This window comes from Lolium perenne, chromosome 2 (genome assembly GCF_019359855.2).
Source record: "Lolium perenne isolate Kyuss_39 chromosome 2, Kyuss_2.0, whole genome shotgun sequence".
Taxonomy (NCBI): domain Eukaryota; kingdom Viridiplantae; phylum Streptophyta; class Magnoliopsida; order Poales; family Poaceae; genus Lolium; species Lolium perenne.
Genome location: NC_067245.2, coordinates 285,983,403 through 286,005,872, shown reverse-complemented (window position 1 = coordinate 286,005,872; position 22,470 = coordinate 285,983,403). Strand labels below are relative to the sequence as shown.

The 22,470-nt window shown below is 45.0% G+C and overlaps 3 protein-coding genes across 4 annotated transcripts; all 3 read left to right on the top strand.

Moving 5' to 3' along the window:
- The first annotated feature begins 395 nt into the window (after positions 1-395).
- On the top strand, positions 396-1,705 carry LOC127330704 (GDSL esterase/lipase At4g10955-like). The gene is made up of 2 exons (XM_051356829.2): positions 396-509; positions 627-1,705. Exons 1-2 carry the CDS (start codon positions 403-405, stop codon positions 1,627-1,629), a joined length of 1,110 nt encoding a protein of 369 aa, XP_051212789.1. The 5' UTR covers positions 396-402; the 3' UTR covers positions 1,630-1,705.
- A 6,833-nt stretch (positions 1,706-8,538) lies between these two features.
- Positions 8,539-15,639, top strand: LOC127336366 (uncharacterized). 2 transcript variants are annotated; one of them, XM_071826717.1, is made up of 4 exons: positions 8,539-9,068; positions 12,345-13,306; positions 13,803-13,851; positions 13,888-15,639. In XM_071826717.1, exons 1-4 carry the CDS (start codon positions 8,842-8,844, stop codon positions 15,122-15,124), a joined length of 2,475 nt encoding a protein of 824 aa, XP_071682818.1. In that variant the 5' UTR covers positions 8,539-8,841; the 3' UTR covers positions 15,125-15,639. The 2 variants fall into 2 exon arrangements, with proteins under 2 accessions (XP_071682818.1, XP_051219133.1); XM_051363173.2 differs by having other exon boundaries at positions 13,803-15,639.
- Positions 15,640-16,039: 400 nt separating this feature from the next.
- Positions 16,040-19,864, top strand: LOC127336368 (wall-associated receptor kinase 17). Its single transcript, XM_051363176.2, has 3 exons — positions 16,040-18,034; positions 18,161-18,310; positions 18,446-19,864. The coding sequence occupies exons 1-3, from the start codon at positions 17,158-17,160 to the stop codon at positions 19,636-19,638; spliced, it is 2,220 nt and encodes a 739-aa protein (XP_051219136.1). The 5' UTR covers positions 16,040-17,157; the 3' UTR covers positions 19,639-19,864.
- The last annotated feature ends 2,606 nt before the right edge of the window (positions 19,865-22,470 follow it).

The following is a 22,470-nucleotide window of genomic DNA, read 5'->3' as shown; positions in this document are numbered from 1 at the left end:
ACTTTTACATAGCACAGAATACAAGAAATTTATAGTTGAGATTTTCCATCATCATTGGTAGTATATATCCTTGTCTATATCTAGGAACTTCGCAGAACCCTTTGAAACATTCAAATGCTACTTCCATTCGATCCATAATTCTTGCCGTGGTTTTATTTCAATTTAAATAAAAAACCAATTCGCAAAAAAAAACTATGCCAAAATATATGAAATAGAGGGAGTATTTTTGAATTTTTCAAACAGACCAGGTCCAAAGAGATGTCGAATCCACCTACATTTATACGAGTATATACAGGCACCTCGACTCGTAGACTTTCGTGGGAAAATACCGCAGGAGGCTGGAGCAGCACTACATCTGATCGATCCATAGTTTCCAGAGAGCAAGCTCTGCGGAATTGACCTATGGATTCAAACGTCGACCTCGCTGACCGCTTCGACATCTCCGGGCCGACTCACATCATGTCGAGAAGATCCGGCGTCCACCACTCTTCTGCCATGGTGATTGACTGGTATGTTTATATCCGATCCATCCATAATCTATGGTAACTCGATGTGCGGGAACTCGGGAAGGTATATACGTACGGAGTATGTGTGTGATATCATCGATCGTGTCACTCACATCACAGGAACAATGAGGAGGACCGCCGGTGCGTCGCCGCCTGCGTCGTGAAAGGCACCTACATCCTCGAGGACGACAGGACCATGTGCAGGATGCAGGCGGCGGAGGCGGAGGCGCTTGCTCCGGCGTGGTGGGAGAGCTTCCACTTCCGCCTCGTGGACGTGCTCAAGGAAGAATCCTTCAGGCGCAAGAGCGTGAAGCTAACCTTTGGCGCCATCTACGAGCATGTCCCCCCCGCCGGCGAACGCCGCGACCCTTGTGCACCACAGTACATCGTCGCCTTCCGAGGGACCATGCTGCCGCACCCCAAGGTGATACACGACGTGGTCCTCGACCTGCAGATCCTCGCCAACACCCTCGAGTACTCCAGGCGCTCCCACCGCGCGCACAAGGCCGTCGACAAGCTCCTCGGGACCATCGACAGCAGCGCCGTGTGGCTCGCGGGGCATTCTCTCGGCGCCTCGCTGGCGCTGGAGGTGGGGCGGACCATGATGGCCGAGCGGGGCTTCAACCTCTCGACTTTCCTATTCAACCCGCCGCATGTGTCGCCGGCTCCGGCGATCAACAAGATTCTCCCGTGCGAGGGGCTGAGGAAGGAAATCTACGCCAAGAGCGCCCGCGTCAAGGCCAGGCTCGGACAGTTCCTCAGCCCCCACCGGGAGCGCATGGAGGCGCTGTTCGAGCGGCTATCCCCGTGGGCGCCGAACCTGTACGTGCACGACATGGACGTCATCTGCCAGGGCTTCGTCCACTACTTCGAGCAGCGGCAGCAGCTGGAGGAGCGCTGCAGGTCGGCCACCACGCTGTCGTACCGTGACATGTTCTTCTCCACGATCGGCAAGGAAAAAGAGCGGCCGCACCTCCTGCCATCCGCGACACTGTGGAAGAACTCGAGCATGGACAGAGACGCGCACGGGATCCAGAAGTTGTTGGCCGCACACGAGCTCCAGCAGTGGTGGAAGCCGGACGGCGAGCTCAGGATGATCGCCACACGTTATAGCTTCGCTTGAGAATAGAAAACTTCTGCTACTGCTGTTCAACGCTTGTTTGTCAAATCACTACCGTACAGTACAACGTAACCAAACAAATTTGCATGTGCATAGAAATTGTTTTCAAATACCAATTAATCAATTGCTCAAGTTCGCGTACACGGCCATGTCATATCATCTGTGTCATAGGAGTGCAATGCAGGTAGAACTGGGCATTTTAGCGGTATGTTTGACCGGCAAAATTGTTAGTCTAACGTGGCTACTTGTCAAAAGTTTTGTATGTGTAAACGCCAAATAGAGTTTTCTTTTTGTGAAATTGATCTTTCTAGAATTGAGATTTTTTTTAAAAAAAATGGGTAATTATATTATTAATTTGGAACATTGTTGTGATCGATTACAATCTTTCATAATCATATCCAACACGCCGGGAGGAGCTGATCCTAACAACACCCCATTACATTTTCAACACGACTAAATCTAGCTAACTCATGATCCACTGTGTTGTCATCTCTTCTGATATTTCTGAATTTGACGGCTTCAAGCAAGGTGCGGAGTCGTTGTACATCAGAGGCAATGCTTTGGGAGCGATCATTTTTGTCATTACCAGCCTTGCCACTAGACTGGCATAGTCATACTCCACCAACAGTTTGGAATTTGTGACCGTGAGAGCATACTTTATATCCTCCTGACATGCAATAGCCTTAGCAGATTCTGCATTTGCATAATTTTGGATCAAAGCCCAGGCAGTAGAGGCTACCTGTCCCTTCTCATCTCGGATCACAGTGCCCCAAGAGGCTTCTCCTGTGTTATGAATGTAGCTAGCATCAACATTCAGACAATGCCAACCTAGAGGCTTCCATTCATCTGGTTTTATAATGTACTGTTTCATTGCCCGTATAATCTTCAGTTCATGGATCGGTATCTTTCCTTTCACATCCAGTTCCTCACGGCCTTCCCTAATATCAGTTAAAGTTCTCAAATAATTATCAAGGGATTCAGCTCATGATTTTATCCCACACTTACCCTCTCCAAAAATTATGGTGTTCCTTATATGCCAAGCTCTCCACCAAATTAACATAACTTTCGCCCTCATACTAGAACTGAGATTGCTCAGTACTTGCCTGAGTTAGCCAACTCCTCCTCCTTTGGGAGATCACATATCTCTTAGACTTGATCGAAGCGCTACAGGCTTTGTAGAACACATAGTAGCGTGATAACCATCCTCCTCTTCCATTTCACATGTTGTACACGTAGGGCCTGTCATCATGTTTCTTCTGCATTTGTTCTCTTGTACAACCAAAGCATTTGTTGCTAGCCTCCAATTGAAAATTCTGACTTTCTGAGGGACATTTGTCTTCCAAATAGCATTCCATATCGGGCGGTCTCCATCAGGTAGCTCACTCATCTGCCTTGTTGTATTGCTGCTTGGACTATTTAGGAGGCAAGCCTATATGCACTACATGCGCGAAAACTCCTAATTTTTCGTAATGCCAGGCAATGAAATCCTCGCCATTAGCTTGCGGAAGTCTGATTTGGAGTATTTCTCCCGCATCATATGAAGGGAAAATAGAACAAACTATCGTCTCATTCCACTGTTTTGTGCTTGGCACAATCAGGTCTAAGACCCATTTGAACCTCTGCCGATTGTCTCTCCTTGAGATCTTATATGACCAAATCAGCAAACATAATGCAACAACACAAACAAACAAATGTGTGCAGAGCGCATATGAAGATTGAAATCCCTTGATGTCAATTGCCAAAGAGAAGTGCTACAAAGTGAGGAGGGGGTACATAAGAACCAAAAAAAAAAAAGGAAACCCGGTTATGTATGTGAAATGACAATCGAGAAAAAAAATGCCGGATGGTCTCCTCCTGATCGATTAAGAAATGCACATAGTTGGCTAACATCCCAATTCCCCTTCACTAAACTAGCCATGAACCCGTGCATGCCCACGGGCTAGTTAAGATTGGCATGTCGAAATAGAAATTTATTCTCATTTATGCATACATTGTTACAATAAAAATTAACAAAATAGACAATAGAATTTCCAACTATTACAAAATATAACATACAAGAGTGCATTGTTAATTTTCCCACAACATTACACGTTTTCCCACAACAAAAGAAAGGATAATTTTTCCCATATTTCTAGCCAAATTATTTACACACATGTATGGTTGAACAATTATGTTGCACTAATACTATATTGCCCCATTGTATTTTTATTTAGGATTGGTTGTTATTAGATCATATGCACTCTAATTTTCATGAATTAATTGGACACTTGATTCATCCGTCATCAAAATTCCCAAAAATAACATGTATTATGTAAGACATACATAATCATAAATCATTGAGATAGTTGGTTATATAGTATTTCATGCTACACGTAGTTCATGAATATAACGTTAATATTTTATAGATTAAAATATATACCCAATTGTTCTGTATGCATTAGTTATGACTCTAAGAGACTCGGTTACTAAAAATGGGTCAATACGGGTAACATTGTCATTTATCATGTATTTCTTCTCTTTTCACTAATAAAGTGTGAGTCAAAATCTTGTATCCTGAAAATTTCATTGTCTAAAACCCAGTGAAACTAACTAATATTTTTCAGTTTGACACTAGGTGTGTACTCTCTTCTTCCCGAAATGTCATGTTCGCTTGACCTTTTCTATTTTCAACATACCATTTTGACTACGATTTTCATTTATAATACTTTCTTTGTTCACTAATGTAGGTCTTACATTAGTGAATGGAGGGGTATATCTACAAAATTAGCATAAAGATACATGAATGAAGTTACTGATCGTTACATTGATGTCCTTGTGAGGAATTCAGTTGACGATCCTCAATGGCATTTGACTTATGTTTACAGTGAACCAAAGGTAGAACAGAGACATAGTATGCAGACAAAAATATGTGATTTGCACAATCGCCTTGACCTCTCGTGGATGGTCGTGGGTGATTTTAATGAATGTATGTGGTGTTTTGAGCACCTATCATCTACCCATAGAGATGAACCTCAAATGATATCTTTTAGGGATACTCTCAAGGTATGCGGTCTGGTCAATTTGGAATTTTGTGGTGTACCCCACACATATGATAATAAACTGTCTGGTCGTGCAAATGTGAAGGTGAGACTCGACCATGTTAGTGCTTCTCATTCCTGACGAATTTTGTACCCATACTGCTCGGTTAAACATATTGTTACCCCATGCTCGGATTATGTGGCTCTACTAGTTAAAGGGGAAATGTAGGAAGCTCATGCCGGTGTGAGATAGAGCAAAACAATTGAAATTATGTGGGAACGGGATCCTACTCTACCAGCGATTTTCCAAATTTCTTGGGACTCGTTTGGGGCCATCAACGACCCAGGGAGACGTGGATAAAGACGTAGGAAGAACTATGTCTAAAATGCATGACTCGAGTAAGACCAAATTTGGTAGCGTGAGGCAGGAGCCTGCGAAGTCTAGAACTCGGCTGGAAGAGCTTATGAGCATGAACGCTGACAGACAAGATATAAGATGGGTAACATATCATATGAACGAACTATTATATAGAGAGGATATGTTGTGGTTACAAAGGTCCTGGTTGACATGGCTTAATTAAGGAGGGGGATAGAAATACAAAGTATTTTCATAGTAAGTCGGTATGGAGGGCAAGAAAAATTAAAATCCGCAAGCTGAACAGATGATAATGGAATTATACATGATGACATGGACACTATGCATAATATGACAAACGAGTATTTTCAGAACCTTTCATAGCGGATGTTGCCTTGGATCCCCCTCATCTGTGATAGATCCATTTGAGAGGTGTGTAACGGATGAAACAAATGACCGGTTATCTAAAGATTTTTCAGAGAAAGAGATCTGGGACGCACTCTTTCAAATCGGTGCCCTAAAAGCACCAGGGCCCGGTTCTCCAGCGAGATTTTTTCAGAGAAATTGGGGCGCATTAAAAAGAAAATAATTAGCGTGGTGCAAGAGTGATTGGGGGTCATGCCTAAAGGTTCCAATGATATACATCCATTGTCCTTATACCAAAATTTTCTAATCTATGCAAGATATCTGACTTTAGGCTAGTAAGTCTTTGTAATGTGGTGTATAAAGTGGTTTCAAAATGTTTGGTTAATAGATTGAAGCCTTTGTTGGATGATATCATCTCTCCCTCACAAAGCGCCTTTGTCCTTGGGAGAATGATTATGAACAATGCATTGTTGTCCTTCGAATGTATTCGTCATATAAAGCAAGAAAATGATCCAACAATAAGTTTGTGTGCTTATAAATTGGATCTATCAAAGTCATATGATAGGGTTGATTGGTCGTTTTTGAAGCAAGTGATGAAAAAGTTGGGTTTCTCACATCGATTCGTAGATTGGATAACAATGGGTGTTACTTCGGTGAGATACTGTGTCAAAGTCAATGAAACCCTCTTGGATTCGTTGGCACCGTCGCGTGGGCTACACCAAGGTGATCCATTATCCCCTTTCTTATTCCTCTTTATTGCTGATGGAATTTCATATCTTATGAAGAAAAGCATCAATGAGAATCCGCAATCTCCTATCAAGGTGTGTCGCCATGATTATAGGGTGTCACACCTCTTATTCGTGGATGACACTATATTATTCTTTAAGGCTAATCGAGATCAAGCTCAGTGTGTCAAGCAAACTTTGCACATGTATGCCCTATCTATTGGAGAACTTATGAACCCTTCAAAGTGCTTTATACTCTTCGGTGATGCATGCCTGGACCCTGGAGGACGTTAGAGAAGAGGTTCGGTATGTGCTTAATGTGACTTCACTTGTTTTTTAGGAGAAATATCTTGGCTTACCCACACCTGATAGTCGCATGTCAAGGGGAAAGCTTCAAACCTTCAAGCCCAATTGACAAAAGGTTAATAATGTGGGGAGATGGTAACTAAGGCCAGGCTGGAAGAGAGGTTTTTATCAAGTCAGTGGCCCAACATTACCCACTTATTTGATGGGGGTATTCAAATTCCCTTTCTCCGTGTGTGATGGTCTGACAAAACTTGTGAGAAATTTTTTATTGGGGAGCAAAGGAAGGAAAAATAAAAATGCATTGGCGTTCTTTGGAAAGTTTATAGAGACCAAAGTCACAAGGTGGACTTGGGTTTCAGGATTTTCCCAAGTTTAATGAAGCTTTATTCGCAAGGCGAGCATGGAGGCTTTTGACTAAACCTGATAGTTTATGTGCTAGAGTTTGAAAGACAAAATATTACCCAAACGAAAGGTTAGAAGATACGGTATTTAGCTCAAATCCTTTCTCTACCTAGAAAGCAATATCTCATGTACTTGATCTGGTGAAAAGGGGTTTAGTTGGTACGTTGGTAATGGCCAGAAGGATTTGGAGGGATTCTTGGATACTGAGACCGTCATCATTTAAATTGGTATCATCTAAAAGAAGATACAGAGCTTATTGATCAATTCGGTGAATGGAATATTGATTTACTGCAACAATATTTTGTACCAATGGACGTCTCGAAAGTGTTGAAATTATGGCCTTCGCCGAGTTTATAAGCGGATCAGCTTGCGTGGCCTCCTGAAAAACACGGCATGTTCACTGTTTGGAGTGCTTATGACCTAGCAATGGATGAAGTGTGGAGGTCTTCGACGGTTTCATCAAGCTCGATCTGTTCTTGATGGGAGAATAAAAGTTTGGGAACTTGTATGGAAAACCGGTGTACCTCCGAAAGTATAGCATTTTGCATGGAGTCTAGCCACCGAATCCTTACCAACATGGCGAAACAAAAGTGAACGAACGATAAAAGTTTCAGATCGTCCAGTTTGTGGTTCTTTAGGTGCAATCTTGGGGTGCAATTATGGTCATTTATGGCCAAAGTATGGGAGCTACCTCCGTTAGAAAATGTGACACACACATGTGTAGATTGGTTGCTTACCCTGTTTGGCAACATATCCAGGTCAAAGGTGTTGATGACATTATGGCGTTCGTGACATGTCTGTAATGAGATTTTCCATGATAAAAACCCACCTCCGCTTGAAGCATCTCTCGATGTTTCTCTTGAGCTATCTGGAATCGCTCTTGCAGATCAAAAACTACACAGGGAAAGATATATCAAAAGGCAAGTTCATTCTTGATAAGGAAGAAATGGAATTCCATAACTTCAAAGAACAGACTGTCGAACCTGAGTTACGGTGGACAACCCACCTTGATGGTTGGTGCAAGCTCAATACTGATGGATCATTTGCTATCGGGGGTGAGGCATGAGCTGGAATGCTGGTTAGAGATAGTAATTGGGGGATCATATTTTTGGCTTGTTGGCAATTATTTCACTACAGAGATGTGATTGGAACTGAACTTCATGCGGTGTTTGAAGAACTGCCATCGGTCTTACAATGGTGCAATGAGCCTTTGATTGTTGAGATGGATTGTGTGGAGCAAAAGGAAGTTGATCGGTTAGCTTATAGTCATATAGTAGAAGAGATAAAAACCTTATTAATGGTCACTACGCTAGAGAGAAGGTTCATACAGCAATATGGTTGAACTCTACTCCGGAGGGTTTTGTTAGCTTATGTGATTGAGATCGTAATCCGTGAATCATCTAAGTAATACAAGTTCTATTTGCAAAAACAAAAAGATATCTGGAATGAAACTATATTGCAAGAGAAGCATGTATATATCATTCATAGATGTCCAAATCATTTTCTATATGCACATCGTGTAATCAAAACCCTGTAAAATAAGTGTGTCTTACGTTTTGAACTAGAAATATTATTTCTTTTGGCAGGATATATCAAAAGGAGAGAAGAAAAAGAAACAAATGCTACGATGCAAAGCCCATACCAGCGAGGCGCCCCGGTTTTGGACTCTGCCGGCCCATATTATTCAAGCCTGCAGTATGTATACTTGCCCCACGCATTGGACCACCGAAACGGCAAGACCATTGTCAGTACTACTATTTCCCTTCGTTCTGTTTTCTCATAGCAGTCCGCACCGCAGACAGGGGAAAAACTGCAGAAAATCAAAACAAAGTGTTAGAATTCCTGGGCCGCTAGAACACCGCCACTTGGTCGGCGGCGGTCTCGCCGGCACACCCAGGTGAGGAGGAGGCGGTTGTCGGAGCGGGAGCGCGAAGCTTCTCCAAGCCGCCGGAACCCTAAATCCGGCGGAGGAGGCAGAGGGGAAGGGCGCAGCGCGCTCCTGGATGCGAACCTAGGGTTCCGTTTGGTGGGGTTGGTGGCCGGCATGGGTCGGAGCTCGGGGGGAGAGGGAGGGGCGGGAGGAGGAGAAGGGGAGGCGGATGGCGGTGGCATCGAGGATTGCTCGCCGGGGACCATCGTGTGGGTGCGGCGACGGAACGGCTCCTGGTGGCCTGGCAGGATACTCGGGCAGGACGAGCTTCCGGCGTCGCAGGTGGTGTCGCCCAGGACAGGGACTCCGGTCAAGCTACTCGGGCGCGAGGATGCAAGCATGTGAGTTTTCCTGTTATTCTCCCCTTCTCTAAGCTTTTGCCCTAATTTGTTGTGGTATGCTGCTGCTTAGTTATATTACTAGGTTAACACGTTTACCTAGGGGATTAAATACCCCGTGCTGTTGATCAGTGAAGGAGTTTCCGGTCAAGGAATAACATGGGAATACCTAATGGATCGCCGTACCAAACGCTATTAGATCAACAAATGTAATGTTGCAATAATTATGGCAACAGCTTCTGTTATGGACAACTTGACTTCCATATGTTAATGAATGAATCGTCCGTCGGTTGTTTTGGCAGTTACTCAGTGTAGACTCAGAAATAGTTAAACAAACAGAAAATTCACGATCGACCGGATCGCTTCTTAACCTAATAAAGGGCTAGGCTGATGTATATCATGTGTCGTGTGCATCATTATGTGAGTGGTTTATTATTTGTGTTGAAGGGGTGGATAAAAATGGCAGGGTAAGGATTAGTCACCGTTTAAGTTGTGTTACATATATGTATGTCCTTGTGGAGGGTAAATGTTCAATCATCCTCTAGGATGCACTCAATATATTCCATTTTTGCAAGAACGGTGAATTTACAATATGTTGTAACCTATTTGATACTGATTTACTATATAACGTATGATTTGCTGTAACCATGATGCATACATTATTATGCTACTCAATCTGTCATGTCAGTTTGAAGCAAGAGATGCCGCAGTCAGTTGAGGTGCAGACTATTTGTGTTTTAGTGTTACTGATAATTGTTCCCTCCCACTGATGATGATTTTCTCAACAGTTGTTAGATGTGCTTAGATTGACAGTTTGTATTGCCTTTTTCTTCCAGTGCGCAAAGTTAGACAGGCAGGATGATTAAGGTTATGAATTATGATATGTACTTCCTCTGTATTATACAAAGCAGAATAGTTATACTCCTTAGAAAAGCACTGTTTCCAAATCTTAACAGCTATGTCCCCAAAAAGCATCACTAAGTTTACTTTGTTATCTTTTGGCTGCTGCCATGGAATGACATGTAGCTGGTTTAAGAGATGTTTCACAGAAAACACACGTGACTAAAGTATGAAACGACAAGAGCATTCGCTGATTCAATTCTTCCATGCAAGTGGATATCACTAATGACTTAATGTATATTTAGTCTATTGGATTTGTGGTATATTAAATACTGTATTCTGATGAGATTCGTGAACTTATGTTGGAGCATGTATCCTTGTTGGAGTTGATTGTCCTTCAATATCTTTCCGCGTAAGATTATGATACGGCTCAGCTTGCACTGAGACGATTATAGGGGTATCCTTGACGTATCACCACACTCACCAAACAAGCAGTAGAACGAAGTAGAGAAAAAAAGGATTGTTGAACGAATTAGTAGACAGAAATAGAAGAACTAGGTAGGCAGCAAAAATCAAAGTGATTCTTTGGCCTTTGCAAAATCATGCAAGAAACGAAGCGTGCAGATTTTTTTTCCACTAAGGTTGCTCAACCAACCTCAGAGCCCAGATCGAAACCCTAAATATAAGAAGACGCAGAAGCTTGGCCACTCCCAGCATGTGCATTTTTTGGTTTACTCATAACCTTATGAAATATATGCCTAGCATGTCCATTTATATTGCGTAGCTAAACCCTCTTTAACTTCGCCAAAAGCTGGCCCTACTGGTAAAACTGAACACAATTTGTCAATTTGAGACAATCTCTAAAATAAGCTCTCTTTCCTTTTACATCTCAGCAAGACATATCTGATTTCGAAAATATTCGCCCAACTCAAATAGGTGCTAAAAATATCCTGGACACTTTCCTTTGGGCGCCAGTTCCTCTTTGGTGGGTCCCTGTTACTCGGCTTTACTAGGCCCTTGCCTGTGCTTGCCCGCTGCTTGCCTCACGCGTTGACCAACATGTGAGCGGCTGTGCATGGTCAAACATGTGTCCATCAACCTACTTAGTGCGGCTGTGACATAGTAAAACTACTTATTGGGCCGTGTCAGCTACCACACTTGCTTATTGGGCCTCTAGACTCTATTCATCCATGAAGGCATGGGCAGGTAACCCATCCCCAGAAGGCAGGCAGCTGCATGTGATGCACTGTATCTCTCTTTTTACATGAATACTGATCTGGAAATTTGTGTGATGCTTATATTCATAGATATGTAATATACGGAAAGTTTGAATTGCCTTGCGACTTGCCCAGGCTTTGGATAATTCTTAGGTCCGTCACTGCCATCAGGGCATGCAATTCAACCCTTGATTGGTTCGGTTGCCGTTATCATTCCAAAAAAATAGGCAACACAATTTGGTTGTATAATAACTTACCAGCAGTGGTGGAGCTTCCTTGAAGCAAAACCATGCCATGGCCCGCCCTGCCTAACAACATTTTCCCATATACCAGCGATTATTTAGTAGTAAAACACAATTAGTTCTGTCCAATTCCACAACTTCGTGTTGTTTTCTTCCTAAAAAAAGTCTTGGCCCGCCCTAAGCTTTCTGCCAAGCTCCGCTGCTGCTTACCAGATCTGATATTTGCTTCTAAATAGCTGCACACCATCTCTATCTTTCCAATTAGAAATCATTTCTTGCTTAACCTCATGCACATGCATGACTAAGCCTCTTCCCATATGCGTGGGCGCATGCATGTTTCTTTTCTATATGACCATGCTAGTCAAGTTCGGAGTCTCTGTCTTTGTCTGATTCTGGTGACATATACACAGTCGTGGTCAAGCTGGACTTCTCCATGTCCAGCAGATTGCACTCGCCCACCATCCTGACATGTATGCTCTCATGGGCTCATCATCTCATCACCCTCCTAATCAAAAAATTGAAAGAACTCTGGCTCATCGACGTCTTTGATTTTTAGGGTTCGCTTTTCAACATATTTGTGATGCACAAATAGCAGGCTTATATTGAGCATCAACAGCGACTGTCGTTGGGGTAAACATAGCCATATCAGATTACGTTTTTCTACAAGTTCCACTGTCCAATGTCTTGCTTAAATTATTTCATGTATGTAGTAGTTTGCCAATCACTGTAGTAGTGTGCTTAAATGATTTTCTTTAGTCTCTTATTCTTTATTCACTGATCCAAATCTGAGACCAGTTCTCCATCTGTGAGTAAGTACATAAGATGTTGAACTAGATTGCTAATCCTCAATGGTAACAGACAAACTGCTGCACATCATACTGAACATTACCTGATATAATTTATTTGGCTTTCAGTAGTACTGGTAGTTTGATTTCTGATGCTTACTTTGTAATGGTTCTTTTTTTCCTCTCTTATTTCAGAGACTGGTATAACCTTGAGAAATCAAAACGTGTTAAGGAATTTAGGTGTGGGGAGTTTGATGCTTGTATTGAGAAAGCAAAGTCCTGTCAACCTGTAAAGAGAAGAGAAAAATATGCTCGTAGAGAAGATGCTATTCTTCATGCTCTTGAATTGGAGAGAAAGCAGCTTGTATCGAAGTACCAGAATCAAGGTTTCAGGGGGAGGGAGTTCGATAAATTTGCTTCAGAATATTACTCAAAAAATAATGTGCAGGAACCTCCGTTGCATTTGCAAAGCTCAGCAACTCAACAGCGCGTAGATCTCAGCACCACTCGTTACAAAAGCAAAAAGAGTAACAAAGGGAAAGGTAATAACCCTGTTCCCCTTGGTGAAACAAAAGAGTGTGAGCAGAAGTTCATTTATGCTGGTTCAAAGAGAAACTTGTCAGGATCTCTTGTTTTGGAGGCTCCAGGGAACACTCTCAGTAATCACGTTAATGGGTATTCTCATCTTGGACATACGCAAGGAGGGCCAAGTATAGAGAGCGGCGAGGAAAATGCGGCCCTGAAAAGAAGAAGATTAGAGGAAGGCCTTTTTGAAGAATCTGTTGTAAAGAAGCATGATAGATGCAGGCCACTTGCTCAAGTTAAACAGAAGACTCATTCTTTTCTGTGCAATGATGATTTTGGAACTGTTGGAGTTGAAGGAGGGAAGGATCATCTGCCTGCTATCTGTCAGGACAAGAGAAGTGGCTCCACATACCCCTCTAGTGATTTTGGGGATGCACATAACCGTGACTCTTTTCTTGCTAAGCAAATAATTTTAACAGAAGCTCATCGTGAGACTGATAGTTACCCAAAGCAACAAGATACCATTCCCCAAGAGCAACCATTTCCCAACTTTGTTGAGAAGCATGAATCTGATTCCTCAGCGAGTGAATGCTCAGAAACTGAGACAGAAGATGATGCTGAACTTTTGCAAAGTAAGTGCCTCTGTTGCTGCACATTTTCTTTCAATTTGTATTTTTAAGGTGCAATATAAATAATCATACCCCTGCTTAGGGTGTGAACTATTGTTGCCTTATATAGTTATATTGTAGAAATGTTGATATTTTCCCTATAAAGTCAATTATTTATTGATCATGCAATCATGTAGTTCTGCCCGAGGGTGGAGTTGAATCGTTGCAAAAATTGAGGACAAGTCATCTCTACTTATGCTACTTATGTGTGCATTTCGTTTGTTTTGTTGGTGATCTTGCTTTCTTTCGTTTTTTTTTTGGTGATTTTCCTTTCTTGAAGTGTGTTGATTAAAATTGTTTTTTGAGATATGCTATAGGTATACTTGATCATTTTTATGTTTTACTACAATAAATAGAACCCTCACTTATGATAATTGATTCCAGTGACTTCTCTCACATTTGCATCTGGATATTTTTCCTTGTTTGATCATCACATCCCCTTTGTTGACATTATCTGCAGGGTATGCTAAGATACAATCGCCTGAAGCAGATGCATGTGATCCTAGTTCCCTCCACCCCCAGGCTTCTAATAAGTTAAGGCATGCAAATGATATCGACGACGATGTTGAGGTGGCCTTTTCTACTCATATTCCTCAACTAAATGTCTTAGAAGACGAGGATGGTTCTTCTGAGTTAGGTGTCTCCCAGTGGCATATGAAAGGTAAACGCAACCAGCGGAGTGCATTGAAGAGACCAATCGGTAAGGAAGATGAAAATTTGTCATTAGACAACTCCAATAGTTTCATGAAAGGGTCGCTGAAAATGGCCAATGAAGTTGACTCTAAAATGGAGAATATTGGTGCATCCAGCCATCAACCGTTCGGTCAATTTCTTTTGGAGAACCAAGATTTTGATTATGATTCTGATGAAACAGATTTTGTTGACAAGGCTGCGAGTTATCCGGAACTTGACACATATTATGGTAATGATTACCCCTCATCTTCGAGACCTACCAGAGATAATGGGCAAAGTTACACTTTCAATGACTCAGAAATTCCCTGCAAGGCTTCTCTGCTCAATAAAAATGACGATCAGATATACTCTCTTGGTCGGAAGGCATGCAGGGAAGGATCTTCACAGTATCAGCGAAATAATGGCTCACATCTTGGTTCCATCAGCCCGTTGTTCAATGTTGAGTTGAAGGTACAGGCTAACTATCAAGGCGAGCATGTCCCATTGGTTTCTCTAATGAGCAGACTGAACGGCAAAGCTATAGTTGGACACCCTATCATAGTCAATCAAATTGGAGACGGTTCAGCAGATAGTCTTGTTTTTGGCAGTGATCTTGTTCTGGAACAAAGTGCAGCAGTTGTACCTGCTTGGACAACAGGCAGAAGGACTGCTATGCCAAGAGTTCCACGTTCTAATTCATCACAAGCAACCTTGGATATGAAAGCTCCCTTTGACAGGTTTCAAGCTCCTCCCAGTCAGCAGGGAGTCAGGCTTGGTAAGAAAAACATCTCCAGTGTCAAGAGGCCATTTTTACAAAATTCTCAAAAGAAATCCGGAACCAAGAAAGGAAGCTCACCAAGCATAAAAAATAGAGCCCTTTCGCCCGTTTCCATTGGAAAAAAGCACCGCAGAGAAGGTGGCCAAGGGAAGGCACGTAGGCGCAGTGATATTCTGGGTGGTTTGTTAAAATCAGAAGGAGCAATTCCACTGGTCACATGCGTCCCTGTAAAGGTTGTGTTCAGCAGGATAATGGAAGCAGTTGGCAGGCCATCTCAATCTCTTCCTCACCGTGTGAGAAAGGCTGGTCCTGCCATAAGGGATCCACCATAGGTCATGGCTATGCTAGTACATATGGTTGGCATAGTCTGACCTGGCTCAGGCTTGCAGCTTTTGTATGTACATTATCTGGTACTGAAGTAGCAAACTGCTCATACATGAAAACTGCTGATCTCTGACTGTTCGGTGGCTGATGTAAAGATGGAGAACTGCTTATGTTTTGCAATCCGATGGATGTCCCTTGCAGAGTCGAGCCAATCACCTCCATGAAGAGGCTTCTTCAAAGGGGGGCAGCCAGAACGGTGGCCAGCATTTGGATTGGTGGTCAAAGTTCTAACTTCAGCATTTTATATCCCGTGTCTATATAGTTAGTCAGTCTTCATTGTTGCATACATAGCCAACAGTCGATAGGTTTTGTTGTGGTGCCATGTATATAGTGGCTCAGCTATATTCAGATCTTCACCTGTTTGTCCAGAAGCATATGTAGGTTACAGTTAGTCGATGCAGTAAACCAGAATACCTCAAATGTTACTATGAACATCTAGCTTAAAGTTACATGTTACAAAACCTGCACTGATGTGGTTTGGCTGTCGTGAACTGATAAGAGATAGCTGGCGTTTCTTTGTGTTCAATTGATGCGGTTCCTGCATGTATGCTATCTTGCATGTCTTATTTTTTGTGGAGCCGGTATTGTATATGTTTGTACCATGAAAGTTTTTTATGCTGTACTGCGACTATTGGCAGTGCTGCGAATCTGGAAGCTGTGTTTCAAGCTGTAAACTATGCAACAGACGAACCAGTTCGCTACCACCTCCCGCAGTTTCCCTGGGGATGCTGGGTTTGTTTTGTTCTCGCTGCAATCCAACTGAAAAGCGGACCCGACGCACCTCACCTCGTCTTGTCCGGCGCTGCTTCTCACGGACATCATCTCACCTAGTCACCTCCGTGACGGGCATGTTCCCATCACCTCCCTCACCGTCAGCCCTCCACTCTCCACCCATCGCATTCTCCCATCACCTCCCCATCTACAACAATGGCGGCCGGCGGGGGGAATCTCGGCAGCTGTCTCAGCCATGGACCACTGGCACCCTCCCAGCGCCGGCTCCCAACTTCCTAGACCCAGTCGCCCAGCGCCCCGAGCAACGCGACCCTCGCCGGAGTCGCCGTGCCTGACACCATGGCGTTGACTGGTGAGGTAGTCTGAAACCCTAAAATTATCATCGCTATATTTTGAATCTGCTACTTGCTTCTCCTGCGGTCTCTGCTTGTGTTGAATTGCCTGAATGGTTGGCAAGGACAGTCCCACAAAAAAAAGGGCAGGGACAGTGGATACTAAATTAGTACTGTATCGAGGTTCAATCTCCACGCTTGTTTCTGTAGAGTAAGAATGGCGATTGACTATTGTTTGGGTGCAGAGAATGAGACATTGGCTGAAATTGGTGAGTCCAAACTACCACCGGACAAAAAGAAAAGTACAGTATTACTCGTAGATCTGCATACTTAGTTTCATCTGAACTTCAGCTAGCCTGTGTGAGGTGGTGAAATTAATGAATCAATTTTTATCCATGAGCTGCATGTAGACAGTGGTGATGATATTTCGTTTGGGCACCAATGTACACATACATAGACAATAGCGTTTTAAAGCATCCCCTCTCGGATCCAGTGTTTTGCTTGAAGCAGGAACTTGGCTTCAGAAAAAATCCGTCAAAACAAAAAAAAAAAAACTTGGCTTCACAAAAAGAAAAGAAAATGAGACAGGGGTTAAGTCCGTTGTTGGTGGGATAAATATCGCTTTGACCACATGGGAGCTTGCACAATTCCCCAACTGCACGTCCCCATCTTTAGCTGAGAGCCTGAGACCGGCTTGTGTAGAGTCTGGAATAAATCTCCTGGTACTGAAGAAAATATACTAGTACATTAATACGAGAAAGCGATGCACCAGTATGCTCTACAAAATGTACCAGAGAACCACGAGAAATTGTTTGTTAGTGGCTACTGTTCTTAGTCTCCCCACTTGGATTCTTGAGATACAGTCTTTATAAATAACGTTGTGTTTGCTGTGGCCCATTGTTTCTTTCCAAAGACCAATGGAGACGAAATTTCTTCACTCGTCTCTTCTGCCATTGCTCCTCCTCCTCCTCTCATGCTTCTTTCATACATCCTTTGTTCATTCCATGGGATCAAGTACCCATGGCTCCAGGTGCCCCGGTTCCAACATCTCCATCCCCTATCCTTTCGGTGTTCCTGGCCAAATCCCCTCCCCAGCCCAAGGGTTCCAGATCACATGTGGTTCATTAGGTCCGATGCTGCCCATCGGCAACAACGTGTTCACTATTCTCAACATCTCGTTGCTGGATGGTTCTGTGAGCATCATGGCTAGTGCCGCTTCTCGTTCTCCGCGGTGCGGAGGGAACTATGCTAGCTTTAGCCTTGACAGGACCAACTTCACATTCTCTGATACAAGAAACAAGTTTACAGCCGTGGGCTGTAATATGGTGGCCATGCTGCTGAATGGTAGTAGCAGTTACAGCGGTGGCTGCGCTTCTTTTTGCTCTACAAATAATAGCATCGTCAATGGTGCTTGCTCTGGTGTGGCTTGCTGCCAAGCACCGGTGCCCAAAGGGTTAAAGGAGCTGTCCTTAGAATTCACGAGCATACCTACTAGGCTCAACAAGGGCAACAGTACTTCAGCATGTGCCGAGGCGTTCATCGTGGAGCAGAACTCCTATGTTTTCTCTACCGCTAACCTGAATATCTCAAGTAACAGCTCGCAATACCGGCCTGTTGTTCTCGAGTGGTCCATAGATGGTGGAAGCTGTGAGGAGGCAGCAAAACACTCTGCATCATATGCCTGCAAGGAGAATTCTTACTGCTATAACTCTTCCAACGGAATTGGATATCGCTGCAATTGTACCAAGGGATTTCAGGGGAACCCTTACCTGCAAGCGCCGGGTGGATGCCAAGGTAATGAACACTTCCCTGCTTATATATCTGGGTTTTCTTGTTATCTCCAATTTTTTTGTGAAATAAATTGTCAGTAAGAACTAGCCACATCTGATTCCTATTTGGTTACACGTGACTGCTGTCAAGATATCGATGAGTGCATCGGAAGGCCATGCACACATAGTTGCATCAACATGGAGGGAGGTTTCAACTGTACTTGCCCATCAGGGATGAGTGGTGACGGCCTTAAGAATGGAAGTGGCTGCAATGGAATTGGCACTCTGCAGATTTCAATAGGCAAGTTTCTGAAGCCCATCTCTCTTTTTCGTCATATGATGGATTTGATCATTATACAGGAGGCATGTTGAGCTAGATTAATGCTTAAGCAAATAAATAATTCTCCGAGTTTTACTATGTGTTTGCTGTTTGCAGTTGCGGGACTAGCTCTGCTACTTCTTCTCCTTATTCTCGGCTTCTGGACCCACTGGCTTGTTAAGAAGAGAAAGGTTGCAAAGAAAAGACAGAGATATTTTATGCAGAATGGTGGCATTTTGTTGAAGCAGCAGATGCTTTCTCGGAGGGCACCTCTGCGGATATTTACCTCAGGTGAGCTTGACAAAGCAACCAACAAATTCAGTGATAACAATATTGTTGGTAGAGGTGGGTTCGGAACAGTCTACAAAGGTATACTGTCAGATCAAATGGTTGTAGCAGTCAAGAGGTCGCAGCGAGTTGATCAGAGCCAGGTGGAACAATTCGTGAATGAGCTGGTCATTCTTTCACAAGTGACCCACAAGAATGTGGTTCAGCTACTAGGCTGCTGTCTTGAGGCAGAGGTTCCTTTATTGGTTTATGAATTTATCACCAACGGGGCCCTTTTTCATCATCTTCACAATACATCGGTCCCAATGTCATGGGAGGATCGCCTAAGGATTGCAGTTGAAACTGCATCAGCACTTGCATACTTGCACTTAGCTGCAAAGACGCCAATCATTCACAGAGATGTCAAGTCATCAAACATACTTCTTGACGGGAGCTTCACCGCAAAGGTCTCTGATTTTGGTGCCTCAAGGCCAATTCCCCAGAATCAGACCCATGTGACGACCTTAGTGCAGGGAACACTAGGGTACATGGACCCTGAGTACTTCCAGACAAGCCAGCTGACTGAGAAAAGTGACGTGTACAGCTTTGGTGTGGTGCTTATCGAGCTATTGACAAGGCAGAAACCAATATATGATGGCCAGATGGACGAGGTGAAAAGCCTAGCAATGTATTTTAGCACGTTGTTCCACGAGAATCGGTTGCTGGAAATTGTAGATTCTCAAGTGGCTGAGGAAGCTGGAATGAGACATGTTAAAACTGTCGCGCAGTTGGCTTTAAGATGCTTAAGGTTGAAAGGTGAAGAGAGGCCAAGGATGATAGAGGTTGCAGTTGAACTTGAAGCGCTGAGAAGGCTGATGAAACAGCACTATGTCCTGAAGGGTGAAGAAGAGCCTGTGCTTTGGGAGTCGAGGTGCCACAGGGAGATGAATTTATGCGCGCAATCGAGTTTTATCCATGATGGCACTGTCAAGGATGAAAGCATGGAGATCATTCTACTTCCATCTGGTGATCTGTCTTGTTAGGTCCTCCATACTAATGATCGGGTCCCCTTTGTATGTAGATGGCATGCAATCAGGTAGAAAGAAACCCAGAGTGGGGTTATATTAGTGAGGCTGTCCACGTTTCATTCATCCTATTTGTTCGAGCCATTCGTACGTGAAGAAACTTTATTGACTCGGCTCAAGTTCCCACTTGTAGTGTACCAAATCTTCGTATGTTAATCAGAATATCCATTTCGTCTTTGCGTTCTGCGGCATTGTCAATGAGGACTTCAGCTTGAAAGTAAAATGGGTTCGGAAGGCTACCATAAGAGGATCTGTCTACTTTGATATGCTTTGCATGACAATGAGATTGTAACTTTTTTTTTCTGGAACACACGCCTAGACGTGTGTCTTTGTATATTAGAAAAAAACCATCAAGAGAAGAAGGCAAAAAACAAAGAAACAAAAAAACTTACATGAGAAAAAATTTCCTCCCCCTCGCGTCGCTCCCCCAGGCGACGCCAGGGGTTAACCTAACGCCGCCGCCGACCCTCCCCGCCCGTGCCTACCCTGCCGCCGCCGGCCACCGGACTCCTCCCCGGCGGTGGCGGCACCCCGCTGCCGAAGGTGGTTGGGGGAGTTCGGTGCGCGTGGTGGAGACCGGCTAGTGGGGGCGTTCGCGGTCGGGCATATGGAAGCCGAGCCGGCGGGCTCGGGTGGGGGCTGTGGTGGCGGCCGCTTGTCGGCGCCGTGGTGGCCGTGGCTGCTCGGCTGGCGGTCGTCCTCGGCGCGGGGCCTTGCGGGGCGGCCGGGTCTGCGTCCCTGCAGATCGAGATCCGCTCGATTTGGGGCGTGAAGGTCGCCGTTGCTCAAGGAGGCCAGGGCGGCGGCCCTGGGACGCCGTGGTGGCGTGGTGGGTCGGGGTGGTGCCCCCGACAGCGTGCAGCCGGTAGGGGCGGCCGGTCTGCAACTCCGGCGGCTGACCGGAGAAAAGGATGCTAGGGCGGCGGCCCCGGGCTTGCACGGTTGTCTCATCGACGACCTGTTGCGGTGCTGCAGTGCCTGCGCCGCACGTTTGTTGTTGGCCACGGTGGTGGCGGTGAGCCGTGGTTGAGGATGGCGGCGCGGCGGCGCCGCTTTGGTGGGCGGAGCGCTGGATCCTGCTGATCTGGTGCCTCGTAGTCGGTGGCAGGCTGACCAGAGGGGTCGCCTTGCTGCGCGTGTATGCCGGAGCGGCGGCTCCGGGAGCTACATGTTTGTGATGCTATGCCTCTTGCCGTGTGGGTGGCAGGGCATGCTTCCGTGGGCGTGGTCGTCGTCCCTCTCGCCCGTGGTCTTCCTCGTAGGGCGGCATGGTCTGTCTTCGTGATGGTCCAGTGGTGGTGGCTGTCGTGGCCCTCCGAACGAAAGTCTTGCACCGACCAAGTCAGTGCTGACAACGGCGGCGCTTGCGGGCACCGTTTTCCTCCTTGGGGGCGTTGTTGTGGAGTCCCGACACCCTACTACCCTCACTCCGGGGTGAAAACTCAAATCCTGCACGGATTGGACGATGGCGGCATCTTTTGACGTCGTATCCTCCTTGGAGGCGTCATTTTTTGGAGTGTTGGGTGCCTTTCCCTCTTGGGTTTGTGCTACTGGTTGGGTCGGCGTCTTCGGGTGTTGTCGGCGTGCGAGTGTCGCCGGTTTGTTTCTTGCGGCATGCCTCACCCTACGAAGCTTGAAAGGCCTAGCCGTTCCTTTCGGCTTTGACTTCCTTTCCGGGGCCGTAAACCGGGCGGTCGTAGTGCTCGCCGTTGCCGTCGTGCTGGTGTCGTCTGGTGGCGCTCCAGGCCTAGTCCAGCTAGGTAGTGAGGCCTTGTGTTGGGTTTTTGCCAGTTCTCCTTGAAAACTGTGCCGTTGGTTTTCCTTGTCTGGTTTCCCTATAAACCGGGCAACGTGTGTTGTGTTTGTATCGGTTTTCGGCCAGTTTTCCTTATAAACTGGCAAATTTTCCTCTTCTTTATGAAAAGGCAGAGCTCCGCCGCTTGCTCCAAAAAAACAAACAAACAAAGAAACAAGAGAAGAACCCAAATGAGATTGTAACTTGTTTGCTACCTTCCCTGGCATCTCCAGTATAGGAGAAGGTGTAATTCTTTCACGGGATGGTTAGAGGCTTGGAATGGGGCAAGGATGGACAATGCATAAACTTCAAATCGACATGCATTTTAATCTGTTGGAGTCTCCGGAAGCAGAGGGACGCTGGAGTTCTTCAAATAGATATGAAACTCTAGAGACCTTCAGATTGCAGGGAGGGATTAGCTCAGGTTATTAGCTCGAGTTTGTGACCTGGGACTACTGTGTTCACAGTAGTATCACCTCAGGATCTTGTAAAAACTATTCCGCCGTCTATAAAAATTCGGTATATGTCTTTGGCATACTCTGGAAAAAACAATCCATGTGATACGGAGTAGATGACAAAGGAAAACCCATCCTAAGGGCATCTCCCCGGCGGTTTGCATCGGTCCGAATGGTCGAAATCGTCCCAGCGGCCATTTGCGTCGGGGTGGCTCCAGCGGCACGACGCATAATTTTTTTTTCCATTCATGAAGCCATAATTTACATTTTAATAAAAAACATAAAAAGGCCATAAAGGCGTGGTAAAAGTAGGTGCTGCCTACTTCTCGTCGTCGTTGACGAGGTCAATGAACTCCGGTGTCGGCCATGGAAGCTCGTACGAGGAGGTACCGCCGCATGGGCCGGAGGCTGTGGCCAGGGATCCCACGCCGGAGCAGCAGATAGAGCGCAGTCGTTGGAACTCGTCGGCGTGGCCGGAGGAGTCGCTGGCCTCCCCTGCGCGAGCGCTGACTCGCAGAGCTGGATTGCGAGCCCGTCCCA

Bases quoted from the DNA above. Each gene is read 5' to 3' on its own strand.
- LOC127330704 (XM_051356829.2), top strand. From the start codon at position 403: ATGGATTCAAACGTCGACCTCGCTGACCGCTTCGACATCTCCGGGCCG. The intron at 510-626 runs GTATGTTTATAT...CTCACATCACAG, and splicing joins TCTGCCATGGTGATTGACTG to GAACAATGAGGAGGACCGCC.
- LOC127336366 (XM_051363173.2), top strand. From the start codon at position 8,842: ATGGGTCGGAGCTCGGGGGGAGAGGGAGGGGCGGGAGGAGGAGAAGGG. The intron at 9,069-12,344 runs GTGAGTTTTCCT...CTCTTATTTCAG, and splicing joins GGGCGCGAGGATGCAAGCAT to AGACTGGTATAACCTTGAGA. The intron at 13,307-13,802 runs GTAAGTGCCTCT...CATTATCTGCAG, and splicing joins TGATGCTGAACTTTTGCAAA to GGTATGCTAAGATACAATCG.
- LOC127336368 (XM_051363176.2), top strand. From the start codon at position 17,158: ATGGAGACGAAATTTCTTCACTCGTCTCTTCTGCCATTGCTCCTCCTC. The intron at 18,035-18,160 runs GTAATGAACACT...ACTGCTGTCAAG, and splicing joins AGCGCCGGGTGGATGCCAAG to ATATCGATGAGTGCATCGGA. The intron at 18,311-18,445 runs GCAAGTTTCTGA...TGCTGTTTGCAG, and splicing joins CACTCTGCAGATTTCAATAG to TTGCGGGACTAGCTCTGCTA.